Below are 22,709 nucleotides of genomic sequence, written 5' to 3' on the forward strand. Positions count from 1 at the left end.
GGTGATAGAGTTAGAAACCTATACAAGCCTTGGATGTTAATCACCAGCACTTCCCTTTGTGTCCTTAAATCCTGTCATTCTCCCTTGGTCTTTGCTGGTGATAGAGTTAAAAACCTATACAGGCCTTGGATATTGATCACCAGCACTTCCCTTTGTGCCCTTAAATCCTGTCATTCCCCTTTGGTCTTTGCTGATGATAGAGTTAGAAACCTATACAGGCCTTGGCTGTTAATCACCAGCACTTCCCTTTGTGCCCTTAAATCCTGATATTTCCCTTTGGTCTTTGCTGATAATAGTGTTAGAAACCTATACAGCTTTTGGATGTTAATCATCAGCACTTCCCTTTGTGCGCTTAAATCCTTTCATTCTCCCTTGGTCTTTGCTGGTGATAGAGTTAGAAACCTATACAGGCCTTGGATGTTAATCACCAGCACTTCCCTTTGTGCCCTTAAATCCTGTCATTCCCCTTTGGTCTTTGCTGATGATAGAGTAAAGGCCCAGTCACACTAAACAACTGACCAGCGATCCCAACAACGATACAACCTGATAGGGATCGCTGGTAAGTTGATAGGAGGTCGCTGGTGAGATGTCACACTAAGCAACGCTCCAGCGATCCCACCAGCAACCTGACCTGGCAGGGATCGCTCGAGCGTTGCTACACGTGGAAGCATGCTGCGCTTGGTAACTAAGGTAAATATCGGGTAACCAACCCGATATTTACCTTGGTTACCAGCACACACCGCTTAGCGCTGACTCCCTGCACACCTAGCCACAGTACACATCGGGTTAATTACCCGATGTGTACTCTGTTACGTGTGCAGGCAGCAGGGAGCCGGCTTCTGCGGACGGTGGTAACCACGGTAAACATCGGGTAACCAAGAAGCCCTTACCTTGGTTACCCGATATTTACCTTCGTTACCAGCGTCCGCCACTCTCACACTGCCAGTGCCGGCTCCCTGTTCCCTGCACTCCTAGCCACAGTACACATCGGGTTAATTACCCGATGTGTACTCCGGCTACGTGTGCAGAGAGCAGGGAGCCGGCACTGACAGCGTCAGTGCGGCAGACGCTGGTAACGAAGGTAAATATCGGGTAACCAAGGTAAAGGCTTCTTGGTTACCCGATATTTACATTGGTTACCAGCGTCCGCAGAAGCCAGCTCCTGCTGCCTGCACATTCTGTTGTTGCTCTGTCGCTGTCACACACAGCGATGTGTGCTTCACAGCGGGAGAGCAACAACTAAAAAATGGCCCAGGACATTCAGCAACAACCAGCGACCTCACAGCAGGGGCCAGGTTGTTGCTGGATGTCACACACAGCAACATCGCTAGCAAGTTGTGCCTCAGCAGCGATGTTGCTAGCGATGTTGCTTAGTGTGACGGTACCTTTAGAAACCTATATAGGCCTTGGATGTTAATCACCAGCACTTCCCTTTGTGCCCTTAAATCCTGTCATTGCCCCTTGGTCTTTGCTGGTGATAGAGTTAAAAACGTATACAGCTTTTGGATGCAAGCAGTCAGCTTGCATCCATCTGAAGAAACATTGTTTTTGCTGTTTCTCTCCCTGAGTCATCTGGAGATAAGTTATTTCTTTACTTCCCCTGTTTATCCTCCCTGTGTCTTCTTTAGTGGGGTTTATTAAGCGCTCATCCCATCCATTCACTATCTGGGGCCCAGATCTAGGGTTAGTCAGGGTCAGGCATCCTGCTCGGCGCATAGATGTGGAACCTATCTAGGCCAAGTTCCGAGCAGGATACCTGACCCTGACTGACCCTAGGGTTGGACGCTAGATATGGAGCAGATGGGATGAGCAATAAGCTCTAAAGAAGCGGTAGGTTTGGTCAGGGGCCACCATCTCCCCCTTCCCTAGATACAGGGTTTCCCTTCCCTGTCGCCATATGCGTGACACAGAGATCTTGAAAATGTTGAGGAATTGAAACAAAGTATCAGACAGCTGAAGAACAATTCCACATGATTCCGTTACAGAACCTTGAAAATATTGACAGATTAAAACAATAGTGCTGCCATTCTGTTTCTGTTGTTATCTAGTGCATCCCTGAGTATTACACTTTTTTTTTTTTTGTAATCTGCCATACGGTTCCGGAGATATGGGCCTTTTTGTTTAGTTCTAATAGCTAGCATCTCCTCAAGGGCGTGGCTCAAAGAATAATTATGCAAAACAACCAAAAGACACACCCCTGAGGATCCTGAGAGCCATTCCCCTTGGAAATGACCATAAAAATTAGTACTTTATAAAATGTCTGTATCTCTGGAACCGTATGGCGGATTTAAAAACAAAAATGCGACAACATCGGAAGATTGGAGCCTCTGATAACTGACCGGTGAGTTTTAAGTCAACATTCCACATTAAAGAGCCCCACCGATCTGGCGATGGTTAACAGCACAGTTCATCGTCACACTCAGAATATTTTTCCGCATATGGGATGAGTCACCGGTGACTTTCAAATGTTGCAAAACTTTTAATTTTACGCCTAATTTCAATCTGAGCCCGGAGACAGGCGATGGCTGTGATTGCAAAATTATCCGCAGTTGACGGCCGATCCTACGAGGTTACATCAGGTCAGGAAGTAAATTCTGTAACTCGCAAAGTTTCTCAGCGAGCGAAACACTCGTGGCGGGGCGGACGGTATAGATTCTGACACAGCGTAAGAGAACAGCGTGTAACAACTGTTTATAGCAGCCGTGCCAGATGGAGACTACAGCGAGACTTCTGTAAGAAAAGGGGAAGATTTCATGTTTGTTACAACATTGTGCAACATTCAGAAACTGAAGAAACAATGGAAAAGTGGAAGCTTCTGTAACCCCAGACCCTGGAGCCTGTAACCTAGACCCCAGACTGTGTAACCTAGACCCAGACCCTGGACTCCAGATACCGTACCCTGGAGCCCAGACCTCAAACCCTGTTACCTGGAGCCCAGACCCCATACACTGAACCCCACACCCCGAAGCCCAGACCTCAAACCCTGTTACCTGGAGCCCAGACCCCATACACTGAACCCCACACCCCGAAGCCCAGACCTCAAACCCTGTTACCTGGAGCCCAGACCCCATACACTGAACCCCACACCCCGAAGCCCAGACCTCAAACCCAAGACCTTGGACCAAAGATCCTGGACCCCATACCACAGACATCAGACCTCAGACCCTGGACCCCAAATTCTAGACCTTAGACCATGGATCCTAGACTCCAGACACCAGTCACTGGATGCTAAACACTAGACTCCAGTTCCCAGACCTCAGAGCCTTGATCCAACACCCTGGACCCTGGACCCCAGACCCTACACAACATACTTTAGACCTTTGACACCAGCCTGGACCTCAGACATTGGACCCTAGACCCTCAATGCCAGACCTTGAACCTTAGACACTGTATCACAGAGTCCAGACCTTGGACCCTGTACCCCAGACACCAGACCCAAACTCCAGATCCTGAATCTCACAACCGATACCGGACCCGACACCACGGAGCCCAAACCCAAAACCCAAGAGCCTTGACCAAAGACCCTGAACCTCAGATCCCAGACCCTAGGCTTCAAATCCCAGAGGGTAGAGCTCGGATCCTAGACCACGTACCTCAGACCTGGATGCCAGACCTTAGTCCCTGGACCACAGACATCGGATTTCCAGCCTTAGACCCTAGATCCAAGACAACAGACCCTTAACTCCAGTCCCCAATCCTGGATCCAGGACCCCGAACCCCAGATCCGCACATCTGTCCTGGCTTGCACAGCTATCAGCCCTGTAAGATCAGAGAAATTAGCAGTCACCAACCAATCACTAAGTTGTGGATAGGACCCGGCTCTACTGTCATATAATAGGTGCCTGGAGCAAAATGACTATGTCTATAGAAGAATAGCTACAGAGCAATTAAGAGGACAAAATACAAGGAAGGATTATATAAATTTTTTCTTATTTTGATTTTCTGCAAAAGCAGTGCACATCAATCAGAGCAAAAAACAATGTTTCGGCTAATGAAAGCCTTTATCAAGGTGTTGCGTCTTACAAGGTTGAGGAAAAAATTAGATGGGTTTGTGGTCTCAGACCATGTTTATAGCATCTGAGATAAGGGTAGGGTGCCCGTGGTTGTAGATTCATTAATCATATTAATGTAGGTTGCTTCTCTAGCTGGATGACTCTCTGAGCTTGCCAGGGTGGGCCATAGGCTACGGACCTCCTGAGCTTACCTTCGGGTTCCCTGGCTGGTCCTAACAACAAGGCCACGACTTTTGACTCTAAACCCACTTCTCGATTTCCCTTCCTCTGGAGCTCCCTCATCTAACCATCCACCCTACCATTACCGTAACCCTATCTTATCTAACATTTTCTTCTAAAAATCGCTGCTTTACCGCTAACCTATCCCGACGCTAGGTGGCAGAATTTGGAAACTTAGATACAGTCCTAACTATACTACATAAGAAACCTCACAGTATACACATAAGTATATACCTAAGACAGAGCATATTCACATCATGGGGCACTACCCACCTATTACACACTTCCCCACTTAAACATGGTCATCCCCGACCATAACTATCTATAAAACATAAAACAGATATAAGTCAATTTTCTTAAGTCCTAATGGCCTTCAAACCGGAGTCCATATATTTGCCTGCACACTGCATAGCTCACGCACCAGTAGATACCTCGGGTCTTTGTTTCCCTCCTCCCCTCTCTGTGGATGAAAGTCATTTCTATACTGCCCGGTATGAGTCCTGGACTCCTGAGGTAATAAAGGGGCAAAGTCCATGGGGGCAAAGTCCACTTATTTTACCACGGCGCCATTGTCTGCTGCAAAGTTTTGCCTCTTGTGTGAAGCCTTGCTGTGTAATTATCACATCGTGTGCCCTGACAGAGATCTGGAGGCAGAAGGAACCAACTTCCTTCTCTATTGGTGACAATATCAAATGACTGGAGTTAAGAAGGAATGAAGAAAATAATTAGTACAGAATGTTGGACCTGTTTAAGGTCACTATCGTTTTTACCTTTAGGCAATGAGAGGTTATTTTCTGAGAAACGATTTATTACAAAGTCTGACGTCGATGGAAACGCTGTTCTCCTAATCTTAATAATAAATAATGTTGGTTCAAATGTGGCGGTGTCAGCGGTGTCTCGTGGCCTTGTTTTATGCCTCATCATAGGATGAGGTGTAGAGGGAGCCTATTTAACTGCCTGTTAGGCTCTCCTGGTGAAGCGGATTCTCCAAGGTCTGGGAGGCAACACGGGTGTCGGTGCAGTAGGCGGGTGAGGCATGCGGGAAACAAGTAGCAAAGGTACTGGAATCTGTAGGCAGAAAGATATCCTGGAGATCGCATACAGGTAGCAGAGGTACTGGAATCTGCAAGCAGAAAAATATCCTGGAGATCGCATACAGGTAGCAGAGGTACTGGAAGCCGTATGCAGATGAGACGTACTGGAGACCTTAAACAGGAGAGATACTGGAAGCTGTAGACAGCAGAGGTACTGGAGGGCACAGGCAGACAGAAGACGTCCTGGAGATTGCAGACAGGTAGCAGAGCTACTGGAAGCCACAGGCAGACAGACGTCCTAGAGACTGCAGACAGAGGACGTATGCAGATGAGACGTACTGGAGACCTTAGACAGCAGAACTACTGGAAGCCACAGATAGCAGAGGTACTGGAAGCCACAGGCAGAAAGACATCCTGGAGACTGCAGATAGGTAAGAGAGGTAGTGGAAGCCACAGGCAGGCAAGAGATTTCCTGGAGACCACAGACAGGTAGCAGAGGTACTGGAATTTGCAGACATACTGGAGACCATAGTCGTGTAACAAAAGTACTGAAGACTGCAGACAGGTAGCAGAGGTTCTGGAGGCTGGAGACAGGTAGCAGAGGTACTGAAACCAATAGGCAGACAGGAGACATACTAAAGACCACAGGTCGCAAAGGTACTGGAAGCCACAGGCAAACAGGAGACCAAAGACAGGTAGCAGAGGTACTGGAAGCCAGAGACAGACAGGAGATGTCATGGAGACTGCAGACAGGTAGCAGAGGTCAGGAAGCCGCAGGCACACAGGAGATGTGCAGAAGATCTCAGACGTGTAGCAGAGGTGCTGAAAGCCGCAGGCAGACAGGAGATGTCCTGGAGACCACACACAAGTAGCAGAACTACTGTAGACCACAGACAGGTAGCAGAGGTACTGGAATTTGCAGACATACTGGAGACCATAGTCGTGTAACAAAAGTACTGAAGACTGCAGACAGATAGCAGAGGTTCTGGAGGCTGAAGACAGGTAGCAGAGGTACTGAAACCAATAGGCAGACAGGAGACATACTAAAGACCACAGGTCGCAAAGGTACTGGAAGCCACAGGCAAACAGGAGACCAAAGACCGGTAGCAGAGGTACTGGAAGCCAGAGACAGACAGGAGATGTCATGGAGAGTGCAGACAGGTAGCAGAGGTCAGGGAGCCGCAGGCACACAGGAGATGTGCAGAAGATCTCAGACGTGTAGCAGAGGTGCTGGAAACCGCAGGCAGACAGATGTCCTGGAGACCACACACAAGTAGCAGAACTACTGTAGACCACAGACAGGTAGCAGAGGTCCTGAAAACCACAGGCAGGTAGCAGAGGTACTGGAGACCACACAGACAAGTAGCAGAGGAACTTTAAGCCACAGATAAGAGACCTCCTGGAGACCGCAGAATGGTAGCAGAGGGACTGGAAACTGGAGGCAGACAGGGCTCAGGAACACTAATGATCTAATACCAAGACACAGGCATCTGTCATGGTGAACCGTATATAGACCCAGGCAGAAGATCACATGGGATCACCCTGGCCATCTGCAAAGCCTGACGTAGTTCATAACAGAGTTTAGCTGACCGGAGTGATGGAAGTCAAGCCCGGACAAGAAACACCTGTGTGTGTTGAGATAGGTGGTCTTGCATCTATTTCCGCTGTATTTTGACTTGCCAGGTATTTCTGTCATTCCGGTGACATGGACATTTGGGGGAATCCATGTGCTTTATCTGTACTAGGGGCAGACTGAGGCCGAATTGAGACATCTGTGTATCCTGGTCCAAGTATTGACCGAGATGCCCGGATTGGCCGTGTTTCTCTCTACCCGACCTTGGCATATACGTATGTTGCTGGTCAATGGCCGGTCGTACATTGTGGACTCTGTGCTTCAAGACTAAGTAGTGCGCTCAGACATAAGACATCCGGTCGATCTGCAATTATATTGGAAATACAAGCACCCGACCCTACAAAGCCCGAGAACCCTGCTGCATGAAAGTTTGATGTCTTTCACCCTCTCGGTTTGTCCTTTTCTGTCTCACTTCCTTACAGCAGCTCAAGTGTTCAGCCATGCTTAATTAATCCATGGCAAGAACCAAATTTATCTGGATTATTCCTTACAAGACAGATTCTCCGCTGCAACCGCTGCCGGGAAAATGAAAGTGTGGAGCAATTAGAGGGAAAACCTGCAGAGAATTCCTCTCCCCGATCTTGGGGCGAATACACAAGAACCTGCAACCTTGTGACAGCCGGGAAGTGTTGGGACGGCATAAAACGTGAATATAGTATGAGGATGTGTAATAATGAGGGTTACATATCCCCGGAACCTGGAAAGAAACGTGATTGACAGGTGGAAACTTACTGTGACACCATCCGAATCCACATGATACAAAGAATGAGAAAGTGCTGATGTGCACCTTGCTACTTCTTGAGCTTAGTCTGTGAATAACATTTTGGAGAATGATCCGACCCCGGTCAGAGGCGCGGAAACAATTCAGCGAATATAAGTTTATTGACTGCGTCTTTGGGTTATAGTCAGAGCAAGCGGAAGAAGCGCATCGTGTTGTACCATAAAAACACCAAAAACTACAAACAAAAGGCACAAACGCAACAAATTGGGCTCTGTGCAATTAGACACAAAAATGGAACTGGGCATGGATATCTCTGGGGGGATGGGGAGTGGCTCAGCATTCGCCTCTCTCCGGGTCACCTAATGCTGAGGTTCGAGGTGTCTCCCAAGAGTGAGATTCGTCAATTTCTTAGTCAGGTGTCAAACGGAGAACATATAAGACATCACTCCTTGGATTCAATTGTACTCCAATCTTTCAGACGTGAGGGGACAGTGTCGGTGGAAAAGTGTGAGGAGACAGTATGGGAGGGAGAGTGTAATGTGTAAGGGGACAATAAAGAGGGGGTCAGTATGGGAGGAGAAATATATGATTGGACAGTATAGAGGGAAAGTAATATGATATTGAGAGGGTGAAGTGGAAGTAAGGGGAAAGAAAAGTGTGAGGAGACAGTATGGGGAGAGAGAGTGTGAAGGTAGAAAATGAGGGAATAATGTGTAAGGGGACAACAAAGAGGGGGTCAGTATGGGAGGAAAAATATATGATTGAACAGTATAGGGGGAAATTAATATGATATTGAGGGGGTGAAGTGTAAGTAAGGGGAAAGAAAAGTGTGAGAAGACAGTATGGGAGGGAGAATGTGAAGGTACAAAATGAGGGAGTAATGTGTAAGGGCACAAAAAAAGAGAGGGTCAGTATGGGAGGAGAAATATATGATTGAACAGTATAGAGGGAAATTAATATGATATTAAGTGAGGGGGTGAAGTGTAAGTAAGGGGAAAGAAAAGTGTGAGGAGACCGTATGGGAGGGAGTGTGTGAAGGTACAAAATGAGGGAGTAATGTGTAAGGGCACAAAAAAAGAGGGGGTCAGTATGGGAGGAGAAATATATGATTGAACAGTATAGAGAGAAATTAGTATGATATTGAGGGGGTGAAGTGTAAGTAAGGGGAAAGAAAAGTGTGAGGAGACAGTATAGGAGGGAGAGTGTGAAGGTACAAAATGAGTAATGTGTAAGGGGACAACAAAGAGGGGGTCAGTATGGGAGGAGAAATATATGATTGAACAGTATAGAGGGAAATTAATATGATATTAAGTGAGGGGGTGAAGTGTAAGTAAGGGGAAAGAAAAGTGTGAGGAGACAGTATGGGAGGGAGAGTGTGAAGGTACAAAATGAGGGAGTAATGTGTAAGGGCACAAAAAAAGAGGGGGTCAGTATGGGAGGAGAAATATATGATTGAACAGTATAGAGAGAAATTAGTATGATATTAAGTGAGGGGGTGAAGTGTAAGTAAGGGGAAAGAAAAGTGTGAGGAGACAGTATGGGAGGGAGAGTGTGAAGGTACAAAATGAGGGAGTAATGTGTAAGGGCACAAAAAAAGAGGGGGTCAGTATGGGAGGAGAAATATATGATTGAACAGTATAGAGAGAAATTAGTATGATATTGAGGGAGTGAAGTGTAAGTAAGGGGAAAGAAAAGTGTGAGGAGACAGTATGGGAGGGAGAGTGTGAAGGTACAAAATGAGTAATGTGTAAGGGGACAACAAAGAGGGGGTCAGTATGGGAGGAGAAATATATGATTGAACAGTATAGAGAGAAATTAGTATGATATTGAGGGGGTGAAGTGTAAGTAAGGGGAAAGAAAAGTGTGAGGAGACAGTATGGGAGGGAGAGTGTGAAGGTACAAAATGAGTAATGTGTAAAGGGACAATAAAGAGGGGGTCAGTATGGGAGGAGAAATATATGATTGGACAGTATAGAGAGAAATTAGTATGATATTAACCCTAGAACGCATACCTGGGGCCTCGCAAGCCTGCTAGGTTACTTGTTTTCTATGGTAAATTTCTATGGTTGCGCGTTCTAGGGTTAAGTGAGGGGGTGAAGTGTAAGTATGGGGAAAGAAAAGAGTGAGGGGCAGTATAGAGAGATCACATGATGACTACTCAAACCAATTAAGCTGTTTTTTGAGGGGACATTTTGGGTGGAATAGTGTGAGGAGACAGTATGGAAGGCAGAGTGTGAGGGGACAGAATGGGGACAACAGAGAGGGAGTCAGTATGTGGGGGGAAAATATGTGAAGGGACAGCATTGAGGGAAATTAGTACGCGAAGAGATATTAAATGGGGTGGGTGAAGTGAAAATATAGAGAAGGAAAAGTGTGAGGGCGTGGTACAGAGAAATCACATGATGACTACTCAAACCAATTAAGCTGTTTTTTGAGGGGACAGTTTGGGTGGAATAGTGTGAGGAGACAATATGGAAGGCAGAGTGTGAGGGGACAGAATGGGGACAACAGAGAGGGAGTCAGTATGTGGGGGGAAAATATGTGAAGGGACGGCGTTGAGGGAAATTAGTACGAAGAGATAATATTAAATGGGGTGGGTGAAGTGAAAGTATAGAGAAGGAAAAGTGTGAGGGGTGGTAAAGAGAAATCACATGATGACTACTCAAACCAATTAAGCTGTGTTTTGAGGGGTACAGTGTGGGTGGAATAGTGTGAGGAGAGAGTGTGAGGGCACAGAATGGAGGCAGTAATATGTAAGGAGACAATATGGGGTAATAAAGAGGGGGTCAGTATTGGGAGATAAACATGTGAAGGAAAGACACTGAGGGAAATTAGTACGAAGAGATCAAATTAAATGGGGTGGGTAAAGGTTAATATAGGGAAAGAAAAGTGTGAGGGAACAGTATTTAGAGATCACATGACAACTACTCAAACCAATTAAGCCATATGGTGAGGGGTGGTGTGGAGTGAAAGTACAAGGTAAAGCATGAGGGGACAGTATAGATAGATCACATGATGATTATTCAAACCAATTAAGTTGTACGGTGAGGGGACAGTGTGGGTGGAATAATGTGAGGAGACAGTATGGGAGGGGGAGTGTGAGGGGACAGAATGGTGGAATACTGTGTACTGAGACAATATGGGGCAATAGAGAGGAAGTCAGTATGTGGGGATAAATAGGTGAAAGGACGGCATTGAGGGATATGTGTATGAAGAGATAAAATTAAGTTGGGGGGACAAGTGTAAATATAGGAAAATAAAAGCGCGAGGGGAAATATGGAGAGATCCCATGATGACTACTCAAACCAATTGAGCTGTATGGTGAAGGGACAGTGTGGGTAGAATATTATAAGGATACAGTATGGGATAGAGAGTGTGAGGGGACAGAATGGGGAAGTAATATTTAAAGGGACAATATGGGGCAATTGAGAGGGAGTCAGTATGTGGGGATAAATATGTGAAGGGACAGCATTGAGAGAAATTAGTATGAAGAGATAAAGTTAAATGGGGCGGGTGAAAGTATAGGGAAAGAAAAATTTGAGGGGACTGTATAGAGAGGTCACATGATGACTACTCAAACCAATTAAGCTGTTTTTTTGAGGGGACAGTGTGGGTGGAATAGTGTAAGGAGACAGTATGGGAGGGAGAGTGTGAGGAGACACTATGGGAGTAGTAAAGTGTAAGGGGATAATATGGGGCAATAGAGAGAGGGCCAGAATGGGGGGATAAATATGTGAAGGTACAGCATTGAGGGAAATTAGTATGAAGAAATAAAATTAAATGGGGTGGGTGAAATGAAAATATAGGGAAAGAAAAGTGTGAAGGGACAGTATGGTTGAAATAATGTGAAGAGAAAGTATGGGAGGGAGAGTGTAAGGGGACAGAATGGAGGCAGTAAAGTGTAGGGGGGCAATATAGGGGCAAAAGAGAGGGAGTCAGTATGGATAAGTATCTGAGGGGACGGCATTGAGGGAAATTATTACAAAGAGATAACATTAAATAGGGTGGGTGAAATGAAAATATAGGGAAAGAAAAGTGTGAGGGGACAGTGTGGGTGGAATAGTGTGAGGAGACAGTATGGGAGGGAGAGTGATAGGGGACAGAATGGAGGCAGTAATATGTAAGGAGACAATATAGGGGCAATAGAGAGGGGTTCAGTATAAATATTTGTGAAGGTACGGCATTGAGGGAAATTAGTACGAAAAGATTAAATTAAATGGGGTGGGTGAAATGAAAATATAGGGAAAGAAAAGTGTGAGGGGACAGTGGGAGTAGAATAGTGTGAGGAGACAGTATGGGAGGGAGAGTGTGAGGGGACAGAATGGAGGCAGTAATATGTAAGGGGACTATATAGGGGCAATAGAGAGGGGGTCAGTATAAATATTTGTAAAGGTACGGCATTGAGGGAAATTAGTACGAAAAGATACAATTAAATTGGGTGGGTGAAATGAAAATATAGGGAAAGAAAAGTGTGAGGGGACAGTGTGGGTGGAATAGTGTGAGGAGACAGTATGGGAGGCAGAGTGTGAGGGGACAGAATGGAGGCAGTAATATGTAAGTGGACTATATAGGGGCAATAGAGAGGGGGTCAGTATAAATATTTGTAAAGGTACGGCATTGAGGGAAATTAGTACGAAAAGATTAAATTAAATGGGGTGGGTGAAATGAAAATATAGGGAAAGAAAAGTGTGAGGGGACAGTGTGGGTAGAATAGTGTGAGGAGACAGTATGGGAGGGAGAGTGTGAGGGGACAGAATGGAGGCAGTAATATGTAAGGGGACTATATAGGGGCAATAGAGAGGGGGTCAGTATAAATATTTGTGAAGGTATGGCATTGAGGGAAATTAGTACGAAAAGATACAATTAAATGGGGTGGGTGAAATGAAAATAGGGGAAAGAAAATAGGGAAAGAAAAGTGTGAGGGGACAGTGTGGGTGGAATAGTGTGAGGAGACAGTATGGGAGGCAGAGTGTGAGGGGACAGAATGGAGGCAGTAAAGTGTAAGGGGACAATATAGGGGCAAAAGAGAGCGGGTCAGTATGGGAAGATAAGTATGTGAGGGGACAGTATTGAGGGAAATGGAAAAGCACAGAGTTCATCGTACACCCTTTGTACCCAGTTACTTTCATGGGTGTAAATGTAGCTCTCACATTTGGGGATAATGATGTTACCCCCTGACAGAGCGAGGAGCAGGGTTACATCTGTAGGAGCAGTAACCGTCCTCACTGATGGTTCTATGAAGGAAACGCTTTATTAGAACAGATTTACAGGTGACGTCCTCTGCGGACATACGGCTCCTCCGATATATATTACTCTTAATACTGGAATAAGTCCTCTCAGTGCAACAGAAAACAGGAAAGTGTCTGAGTCCGTAAAGAACCAATTAACCCACAAGGGCATCTAAATCTGCAGCAGCAGCGCCACCCCGGCCAGCACCCATTTCGAGGGGTTCTCCTTGGTCTTGAGGTTGAATGTCCACACGTAGGTGGGTCCTCTCTGCCGCGTCTTGTACACAGGACAGGCGTAGATGTTGCGGGTTTCCTGCTTATCCACGGGGATTGCCTTGATGAAGATGACCGGCATGGCGGGAGTCAAGTCTTTGAGCCGCGCGTCGGTGATGATGCTGGTCTGTATGGGAGAGACGGAACAAATAGAGGCATTACAGAGAAACAGCGCCCTCCATGTGTGAGGCCGTGGGTGGAACTGCAACACTTCTAGATCCGGAGACTCGGGCTGAGACATTTCTACTGTTCCCGGCCCTTTAAATGCGTCTTTTCATTAAGTATAACGCCTCCTTCAGATAAAGCTTCATAATTCATTTTTTTTCCTCTTCCTTAAACAGAATTACATCACATCTGATTATAAATCACCATGGAAACCATATCTGGAGACGGAGACATTATATATTCAGCTCAAACACCCAAAAGAAGCGGGTCCAAGATAAATGATGTGATAAGGCCGAGATGAATGTGCCGCGACGCCGATTCCTGCCGCTGACTGATAAATAGTCGGATGCCGGAGCCACGCGCCTTATTAATGTGTTTACCGGAGTACGGAGCCTATATGGTCGGGGGAGGGGAAATCTGTCACATCAATATAAATTGTCAGAGCAATCGCCGAGGATTGTATCAGACGGGAATGAGATATTATAGGATCCATCTTATCTCTGTATACAGGGAGCTCCCCCTAGTGGTGGCTGCAGACAGGATCTTATCATGTATCTCTGTATACAGGGAGCTCCCCCTAGTGGTGGCTGCAGACAGGATCTTATCATGTATCTCTGTATACAGGGAGCTCCCCCTAGTGGTGACTGCAGACAGGATCTTATCATGTATCTCTGTATACAGGGAGCTCCCCCTAGTGGTGGCTGCAGACAGGATCTTATCATGTATCTCTGTATACAGGGAGCTCCCCCTAGTGGTGGCTGCAGACAGGATCTTATCATGTATCTCTGTATACAGGGAGCTCCCCCTAGTGGTGACTGCAGACAGGATCTTATCATGTATCTCTGTATACAGGGAGCTCCCCCTAGTGGTGGATGCAGACAGGATCTTATCATGTATCTCTGTATACAGGGAGCTCCCCCTAGTGGTAACTGCAGACAGGATCTTATCATGTATCTCTGTATACAGGGAGCTCCCCCTAGTGGTGACTGCAGACAGGATCTTATCATGTATCTCTGTATACAGGGAGCTCCCCCTAGTGGTAACTGCAGACAGGATCTTATCATGTATCTCTGTATACAGGGAGCTCCCCCTAGTGGTAGCTGCAGACAGGATCTTATCATGTATCTCTGTATACAGGGAGCTCCCTCTAGTGGAGGCTGCAGACAGGATCTTATCATGTATCTCTGTATACAGGGAGCTCCCCCTAGTGGTGGCTGCAGACAGGATCTTATCATGTATCTCTGTATACAGGGAGCTCCCCCTAGTGGTAACTGCAGACAGGATCTTATCATGTATCTCTGTATACAGGGAGCTCCCCCTAGTGGTGACTGCAGACAGGATCTTATCATGTATCTCTGTATACAGGGAGCTCCCCCTAGTGGTAACTGCAGACAGGATCTTATCATGTATCTCTGTATACAGGGAGCTCCCCCTAGTGGTGGCTGCAGACAGGATCTTATCATGTATCTCTGTATACAGGGAGCTCCCCCTAGTGGTGGCTGCAGACAGGATCTTATCATGTATCTCTGTATACAGGGAGCTCCCTCTAGTGGAGGCTGCAGACAGGATCTTATCATGTATCTCTGTATACAGGGAGCTCCCCCTAGTGGTGGCTGCAGACAGGATCTTATCATGTATCTGTATACAGGGAGCTCCCCCTAGTGGTGGCTGCAGACAGGATCTTATCATGTATCTCTGTATACAGGTAGCTCCCCCTAGTGGTGACTGCAGACAGTATCTTATCATGTATCTCTGTATACAGGGAGCTCCTCCTAGTGGTGGCTGCAGACAGGCTCTTATCATGTATCTCTGTATACAGGGAGCTCCCCCTAGTGGTGGCTGCAGACAGTATCTTATCATGTATCTGTATACAGGGAGCTCCCCCTAGTGGATAGATGCTGCAGTTGGTAAACAGGTGATTCCTGGCATCCAGCTTGCCCCAGTAACACAGCCTGTCAGCCTGTCCATTCCCTATTTCTTAATTTCTCTAGCTCTTGCTGCAGCCTTCACCTTGCATTGATCCGTCCGCTGTGCCGTGCAGGGATCACTCGCTGATAATTACGCGCTGATTTACATTTTCTCAGGCATCCAAGCTGCTTTTTTGATCCATAAAAATCAAAGCCGGATTATGTCTGGTTGCATTTTGCGCTTCATCTTCTCCTCGTCTGACATCGGGGCCTTGGTCTTGTGCGGAGAAGACGTTGCCACCTCCATTGTATTTGTGCCGGATCTCCGTCGACCTTCTGGTAATTAGCACTCGGCTCTTACGCACGTTCAAAGACCGGCTACTCGATATAAGGATCCGGCGGCGGGGCGGGGCGGTTAATCGCCCGGATAATGTGCCGGACGACCCGCTTTCATCAGTCCTTCAACATTGTAATGAAGTTTCTTGAAGATCATCGGCGACGGCAGAAGAAAGGAGTAAGCGGGAGGGCCCGGCCGCAGCCTCACACGTCCCCCGCCTCTGATGTCAGGCTGACGATTCCCAAAGAGTTTTAAAGTTGTTTTAAGGTCGTTGCTTTTAGCGAGAACTGTTTCTGAGATCGGCCTTAGGCGGTGCACCGGGGTCCCTGTGGCGCCATACTGCGGCGTCCTATGCTGCCTCCATACAGCGCCCGACACGTCGTAATTCTGTGGAATAAGACGCAGCCTTACCTGTGTGTCCCACCGCGCTCCCTCCATGAACAGCCCGTGGACGTAGGCCCCCTCTCGCGGAGGACTGCTGAAGTCCTCTCTGTTCTTCTTGGTCACGTCGCACTGCAGCGTCATCTTATCGAGCGGCCACTCGTTCTTCCGGGCCATGGACTGCATGATGGCCGTAAGGAAGGACTGGGGATTAAAGAAGCCGGCCAGCCAGACGGCGGAGGGAAGGGCGAAGTCTCCCGTCCAGGTCTCCAACTCCTTGATACGGCTGAGTAGGTCGACGAACCAGCCTGCAAGGCCGGCCATGGAAGGGTAGGCCCTCTTGGTCCATGAATCGGGCACCATGTCCAGATAAATGGCATTCTGTAGACTTTCCATGTCGCTGGTCATGGTCAGTTCACCCTGGTGGACAAGTAGGAGAACGAGAGTTCACGAACTTTGACGAATTTTTACACAATGCAGAGTTGTGGTGTCTCCAGCCGGTTACCTTCAGCCCTAGGTTGAGCTCCTTCAGGGAGCGCTTGATCTCTCTGGTCAGCATGTTCATCCTCTCGCACTCCTGGAAGGCGACCACGATGTACGGCGTCCTCTCCTCCGCCTTCGCCATCAGCTCTGTGATATTGAACTCCTCCGGGAGCTTCTCCAGGATCTCGTCCAGCGTGGCTTTCACCTGCAGAGGAAGGAGACGCAAGGTTCACGCTGTTCTGGGGTCCTAAAGGAACAGACAGTGGCTCCACCACTCCATTACTGCCCACAATACGAGAGCGTTATCTGCGGAGAGACTATTGCAATTCACCCTAACTTCTGGGGGTAATGAAGTCATACGGGGGCTTGTCAAACGCTTTAGATGCCACAATCATTACTGACCCCAGCATGTCAGGGGTTAAACAGATTAGGTTGGGTTCTGGCACTGACTTATTAGGTCTTCGGCGAGAGACATCCACAGATCCCACACAATGGTGAGGACGTGATCATTAAGGCCACGTGTTATAGTTGCAGGTCTGGAGTAATGTCATGTAGCGTTAATAAGAATGGAAGCGATGTTGAAGTCTGCTGTGAGTGGTGGTGATGGCTGCTATGAGTGGTGGTGATGGCTGCTATGAGTGGTGGTGATGGCTGCTATGAGTGGTGGTGATGGCTGCTGGGAGTGGTGGTGATGGCTGCTGGGAGCAGTGGTGAAGGCTGCTGGGAGTGGTAGTGATGGCTGCCGTGAGTAGTGGTGATGGCTGCTGGGAGTGGTGGTGATGGCTGCTGGGAGTGGTAGTGATGGCTGCCGTGAGTGGTAGTGATGGCTGCCGTGAGTGGTGGTGATGGCTGCTGGGAGCGGTGGTGATGGCTGCTGGGAGCAGTGGTGATGGCTGCTGGGAGCGGTGGTGATGGCTGCTGGGAGCGGTGGTGATGGCTGCTGGGAGCGGTGGTGATGGCAGCTGGGAGCGGTGGTGATGGCAGCTGGGAGCGGTGGTGAAGTCTGCTGGGAGCGGTGGTGATGACTGCTGTGAGCGGTGGTGATGACTGCTGTGAGCGGTGGTGATGTCTGCTGTCAGTGGTGGTGATGGCTGCTGTGAGTGGTGGTGATGGCTGCTGGGAGCAGTGGTGAAGGCTGCTGGGAGTGGTAGTGATGGCTGCTGGGAGTGGTAGTGATGGCTGCTGTGAGTGGTGGTGATGGCTGCTGGGAGCGGTGGTGATGGCTGCTGGGAGCAGTGGTGATGGCTGCTGGGAGCGGTGGTGATGGCTGCTGGGAGCGGTGGTGAAGGCTGCTGGAAGCAGTGGTACATGCTGCTGGGAGCAGTGGTACATGCTGCTGGGAGCGGTGGTAAATGCTGCTGGAAGCGGTGGTAAATGTTGCTGGGAGCGGTGGTAATGCTGCTGGGAGCAGTGGTAAATGCTGCTGGGAGCGGTAGTAAATGCTGTTGGGAGCGGTGGTGAAGGCTGCTGGGAGCCGTGTTGAAGGCTGCTGGGAGCGGTGGTGATGTCTGCTGGGAGTGGTGGTGATGTCTGCTGGGAGTGGTGGTGATGGCTGCTGGGAGCGGGGGTGAAGGCTGCTGGGAGCGGTGGTGATGGCTGCTGGGAGTGGTGGTGATGGCTGCTGGGAGCGGGGGTGAAGGCTGCTGGGAGCGGTGGTGATGTCTGCTGGGAGTGGTGGTGATGTCTGCTGGGAGTGGTGGTGAAGGCTGCTGGGAGCGGGGGTGAAGGCTGCTGGGAGCGGTGGTGATGTCTGCTGGGAGTGGTGGTGATGTCTGCTGGGAGCGGGGGTGAAGGCTGCTGGGAGCGGTGGTGATGGCTCCTGGGAGCGGTGGTGATGGCTGCTGGGAGCGGTGGTGACGTCTGCTGGGAGCGGGGGTGAAGGCTGCTGGGAGCGGGGGTGATGGCTCCTGGGAGCGGTGGTGATGGCTCCTGGGAGCGGGGGTGAAGGCTGCTGGGAGCGGTGGTGATGGCTGCTGGGAGCGGGGGTGAAGGCTGCTGGGAGCGGTGGTGATGGCTCCTGGGAGCGGTGGTGATGGCTGCTGGGAGCGGTGGTGATGGCTCCTGGGAGCGGTGGTGATGGCTGCTGTGAGTGGTGGTGGTGAAGGCTGCTGGGAGCACTGTCACGGCTCATATGCTGTGTGGGGATGGTACAGATTCAGGGTCTCCAATCTCTGACAGGAGCCACTCACAGCTCTTGGTATACACAGCCGTGCACTGACGATGGTGGCAATGTGCGGAGTGCTCTGGGTCTCTGCTGTCGGACTCATGTGTCCAGGCCTATGTGCGACTGCCTACCTTATCCTCCCGGGTGACCCCTCCGCCCTCGCCCGCGCTGCTGTCCCGAGGCTGCATCTCCAGGACGGTGCGGAACAACTTCTCTGATGTCTGAGTCAGGAAGCCGATCTCTGCGTTGGGGTGCAGGCCGTACAGGTATGGAGACTCGGCCGGGAGGACGTCATCGATGTACTGGAACGAGAAGTAGGAGATCCCCATTTCAGGCCCCCTTGTATATCTAAGCATTGTTGAGAACCGTGCAGTGTGACCCCTCGTACCTTGTGGTAACCATTGTAATCCATGTTCCCGGGCAATGGGAACCCGGGGGCCAAGAACAATTCGCCTTCCATCATTTCGGGCTTTATGAACTCCTCCAGATAAGTCCGGCACAGCCGCCGGTCCCAGTCATCTGTGATGTGACCTCCATACATGATCTCGCCAAACAGATAACGCAGGTCGTCGTAGGGGACCTGAAACACAAGGTCAATGGGGCATAAAGGAGGCCTGAATGTGTGACCTCAGCGTGTGGAGACGCCACCTGCAGGCCGGTCCGGTACTGCCAGTGACATGGCTCGGTGGAGCATTTCCCTCCGGCTCTTACCTTGGCGTTGGCTTCCAGATAGTTGTACAACACGTTGACTGAGATTGTGAGGTCGCCGGTGTTGAAGGGGTAGGAGCGGTTCCAGCCTTGCGGCCCGAACTTCCTCCTCTCGGCCACCACCGCGTGGAAGTAACACAGAGCAAACAGGATGCTCTTGAACTCAGTTTCGCGGGCGCACATCTCCAGAGTGTCCTGAACGAGGGCAGAGAAGACGCCGTCTTACCCATCAGACATGGTGGTCCTCCTTTGACAGGCCGGAGTTCTGAGCAGGCAGCGGACCTTACCTGGGTAAAGTTGTCCAGCGCTTTGTGCAGGTTGGCGTGCATGCCGGTCGGAGGCTCGTTGGTGATCTTGATGGAGTTCTCGAGGATGCCCTGAGGGATGATGTGACCCTCGGGAGAGCCGGCGGGCTCGGCGCTAATGAACACACGGAAGTTGGGGTGGCTGCCCTCACTGTGATGCTCCAGCTTCTTCTCCAGCGTGCTCAGCCACTTGGCCACCAGATGAATGTTCTGTCAGAGAGAATGCACGGGTCAGTACCACGAGGACACGGGCCGCTGATGGACCGCTCACAGAGGTGTATAATGAGAGCACGTCCATTCCCCCGACCCACCCGACGGTCAGACAGTGTCGCCTACACATCAAAAAAACCTCCAGGCACGGCATACCTATCACAGAAACCTCCGGGCACGGCATACCTATCACAGAAACCTCCGGGCACAACATACTCATTATAGAAAACCTCCGGGCACGGCATACCCATTATAGAAACCCTCCGGGCACGGCATACCCATCACAGAAACCTCCGGGCACGGCATACAAATTATAGAAACCCTCCGGGCACGGCATACCCATCACAGAAACCTCCGGGCACAACATACTCATTATAGAAACCCTCCGGGCACGGCATACCCACTATAGAAAACCTCCGGGCACGGTGTACCCAATATAGAAACCCTCCGGGCACAACATACTCATTATAGAAAACCTCCGGGCACAACATACTCATTATAGAAAACCTCCGGGCACAACATACTCATTATAGAAAACCTCCGGGCACGGCATACCCATTATAGAAAACCTCCGGGCACGGCATACCCATTATAGAAAACCTCCGGGCACGGTGTACCCATTATAGAAAACCTCCGGGCACGGCATACCCACTATAGAAAACCTCTGGGCACGGCATACCCATTATAGAAAACCTCCGGGCACGGTGTACCCATTATAGAAAACCTCCGGGCACGGCATACCCACTATAGAAAACCTCCGGGCACGGCATACCCATTATAGAAACCCTCCGGGCACAACATACTCATTATAGAAAACCTCCGGGCACGGCATACTCATTATAGAAAACCTCCGGGCACGGCATACCCATTATAGAAACCCTCCGGGCACGTCATACCCATTATAGAAACCCTCCGGGCACAACATACTCATTATAGAAAACCTCCGGGCACGGCATACCCACTATAGAAAACCTCCGGGCACGGCATACCCATTATAGAAAACCTCCGGGCACGGCGTACCTATTATAGAAACCCTCCGGGCACGTCATACCCATTATAGAAAACCTCCGGGCACGGCATACTCATTATAGAAAACCTCCGGGCACGGCGTACCTATTATAGAAAACCTCCGGGCACGGCATACCCATTATAGAAAACCTCCGGGCACGGCATACTCATTATAGAAAACCTCCGGGCACGGCATACCCATTATAGAAACCCTCCGGGCACGTCATACCCATTATAGAAACCCTCCGGGCACAACATACTCATTATAGAAAACCTCCGGGCACGGCATACCCACTATAGAAAACCTCCGGGCACGGCATACCCATTATAGAAAACCTCCGGGCACGGCGTACCTATTATAGAAACCCTCCGGGCACGTCATACCCATTATAGAAAACCTCCGGGCACGGCATACTCATTATAGAAAACCTCCGGGCACGGCGTACCTATTATAGAAAACCTCCGGGCACGGCATACCCATTATAGAAAACCTCCGGGCACGGCATACTCATTATAGAAAACCTCCGGGCACGGCATACCCACTATAGAAAACCTCTGGGCACGGCATACCCATTATAGAAACCCTCCGGGCACGGCATACCCATTATAGAAAACCTCCGGGCACAGTGTACCCACTATAGAAAACCACTGGGCACGGCATACCCATTATAGAAACCCTCCGGGCACGGCGTACCCATTATAGAAACCCTCCGGGCACGGCGTACCCATTATAGAAACCCTCCGGGCACGGCGTACCCATTATAGAAACCCTCCGGGCACGGCATACCCATTACAGAAACCCTCCGGGCACGGCGTACCCATTATAGAAACCCTCCGGACACGGCATACCCATTACAGAAACCCTCCGGACACGGCATACCCATTACAGAAACCCTCCGGGCACGGCATACCCATTATAGAAACCCTCCGGGCACGGCGTACCCATTATAGAAACCCTCCGGGCACGGCATACCCATTACAGAAACCCTCCGGGCACGGCGTACCCATTATAGAAACCCTCCGGGCACGGCATACCCATTACAGAAACCCTCCGGGCACGGCATACCCATTATAGAAACCCTCCGGGCACGGCATACCCATTACAGAAACCCTCCGGGCACGGCATACCCATTATAGAAACCCTCCGGGCACGGCGTACCCATTATAGAAACCCTCCGGGCACGGCATACCCATTATAGAAACCCTCCGGACACGGCATACCCATTACAGAAACCCTCCGGGCACGGCATACCCATTATAGAAACCCTCCGGGCACGGCATACCCATTACAGAAACCCTCCGGGCACGGCGTACCCATTATAGAAACCCTCTGGGCACGGCATACCCATTACAGAAACCCTCCGGGCACGGCATACCCATTACAGAAACCCTCAGGGCACGGCGTACCCATTATAGAAACCCTCCGGGCACGGTGTACCCATTATAGAAACCCTCCAGGCACGGCATACCCATTATAGAAACCCTCCGGGCACGGTGTACCCATTATAAAAAACCTCCGGGCACGGTGTACCCATTAGAGAAACCCTCCGGGCACAGCATACAAATTATAGAAACCCTCCGGGCACGGCATACCTATTATAGAAAACCTCCGGGCACGGCATACCCATTATAGAAACCCTCCGGGCACGGCGTACCCACTATAGAAAACCTCTGGGCATGGCATACCTATTATAGAAACCCTCCGGGCACAGCATACAAATTATAGAAACCCTCCGGGCATGGCATACCTATTATAGAAAACCTCCGGGCACGGCATACCCACTATAGAAAACCTCTGGGCACGGCATACAAATTATAGAAACCCTCCGGGCACGGTATACCCATTATAGAAAACCTCCGGGCACGGCATACCCATTATAGAAAACCTCCGGGCATGGCATACAAATTATAGAAACCCTC

At 49.6% G+C, this 22,709-nt stretch overlaps 1 protein-coding gene across 1 annotated transcript in view; it reads right to left on the reverse strand.

Moving 5' to 3' along the window:
- Nucleotides 1–7,830: 7,830 nt before the first annotated feature.
- The window catches only part of DNAH9 (dynein axonemal heavy chain 9), a 324,201-nt gene continuing 309,322 nt past the window's right edge, over nucleotides 7,831–22,709 (reverse strand). Inside the window, 7 exon segments of the mRNA XM_075351461.1 lie at nucleotides 7,831–13,248; nucleotides 15,942–16,331; nucleotides 16,417–16,599; nucleotides 18,690–18,860; nucleotides 18,947–19,138; nucleotides 19,270–19,461; nucleotides 19,554–19,781. Of these exon segments, the coding sequence (XP_075207576.1) occupies nucleotides 13,021–13,248; nucleotides 15,942–16,331; nucleotides 16,417–16,599; nucleotides 18,690–18,860; nucleotides 18,947–19,138; nucleotides 19,270–19,461; nucleotides 19,554–19,781 (1,584 nt within the window). The 3' untranslated portion in view covers nucleotides 7,831–13,020.

The sequence above is a fragment of the Anomaloglossus baeobatrachus genome, chromosome 5 (assembly GCF_048569485.1).
Source record: "Anomaloglossus baeobatrachus isolate aAnoBae1 chromosome 5, aAnoBae1.hap1, whole genome shotgun sequence".
Lineage (NCBI taxonomy): Eukaryota > Metazoa > Chordata > Amphibia > Anura > Aromobatidae > Anomaloglossus > Anomaloglossus baeobatrachus.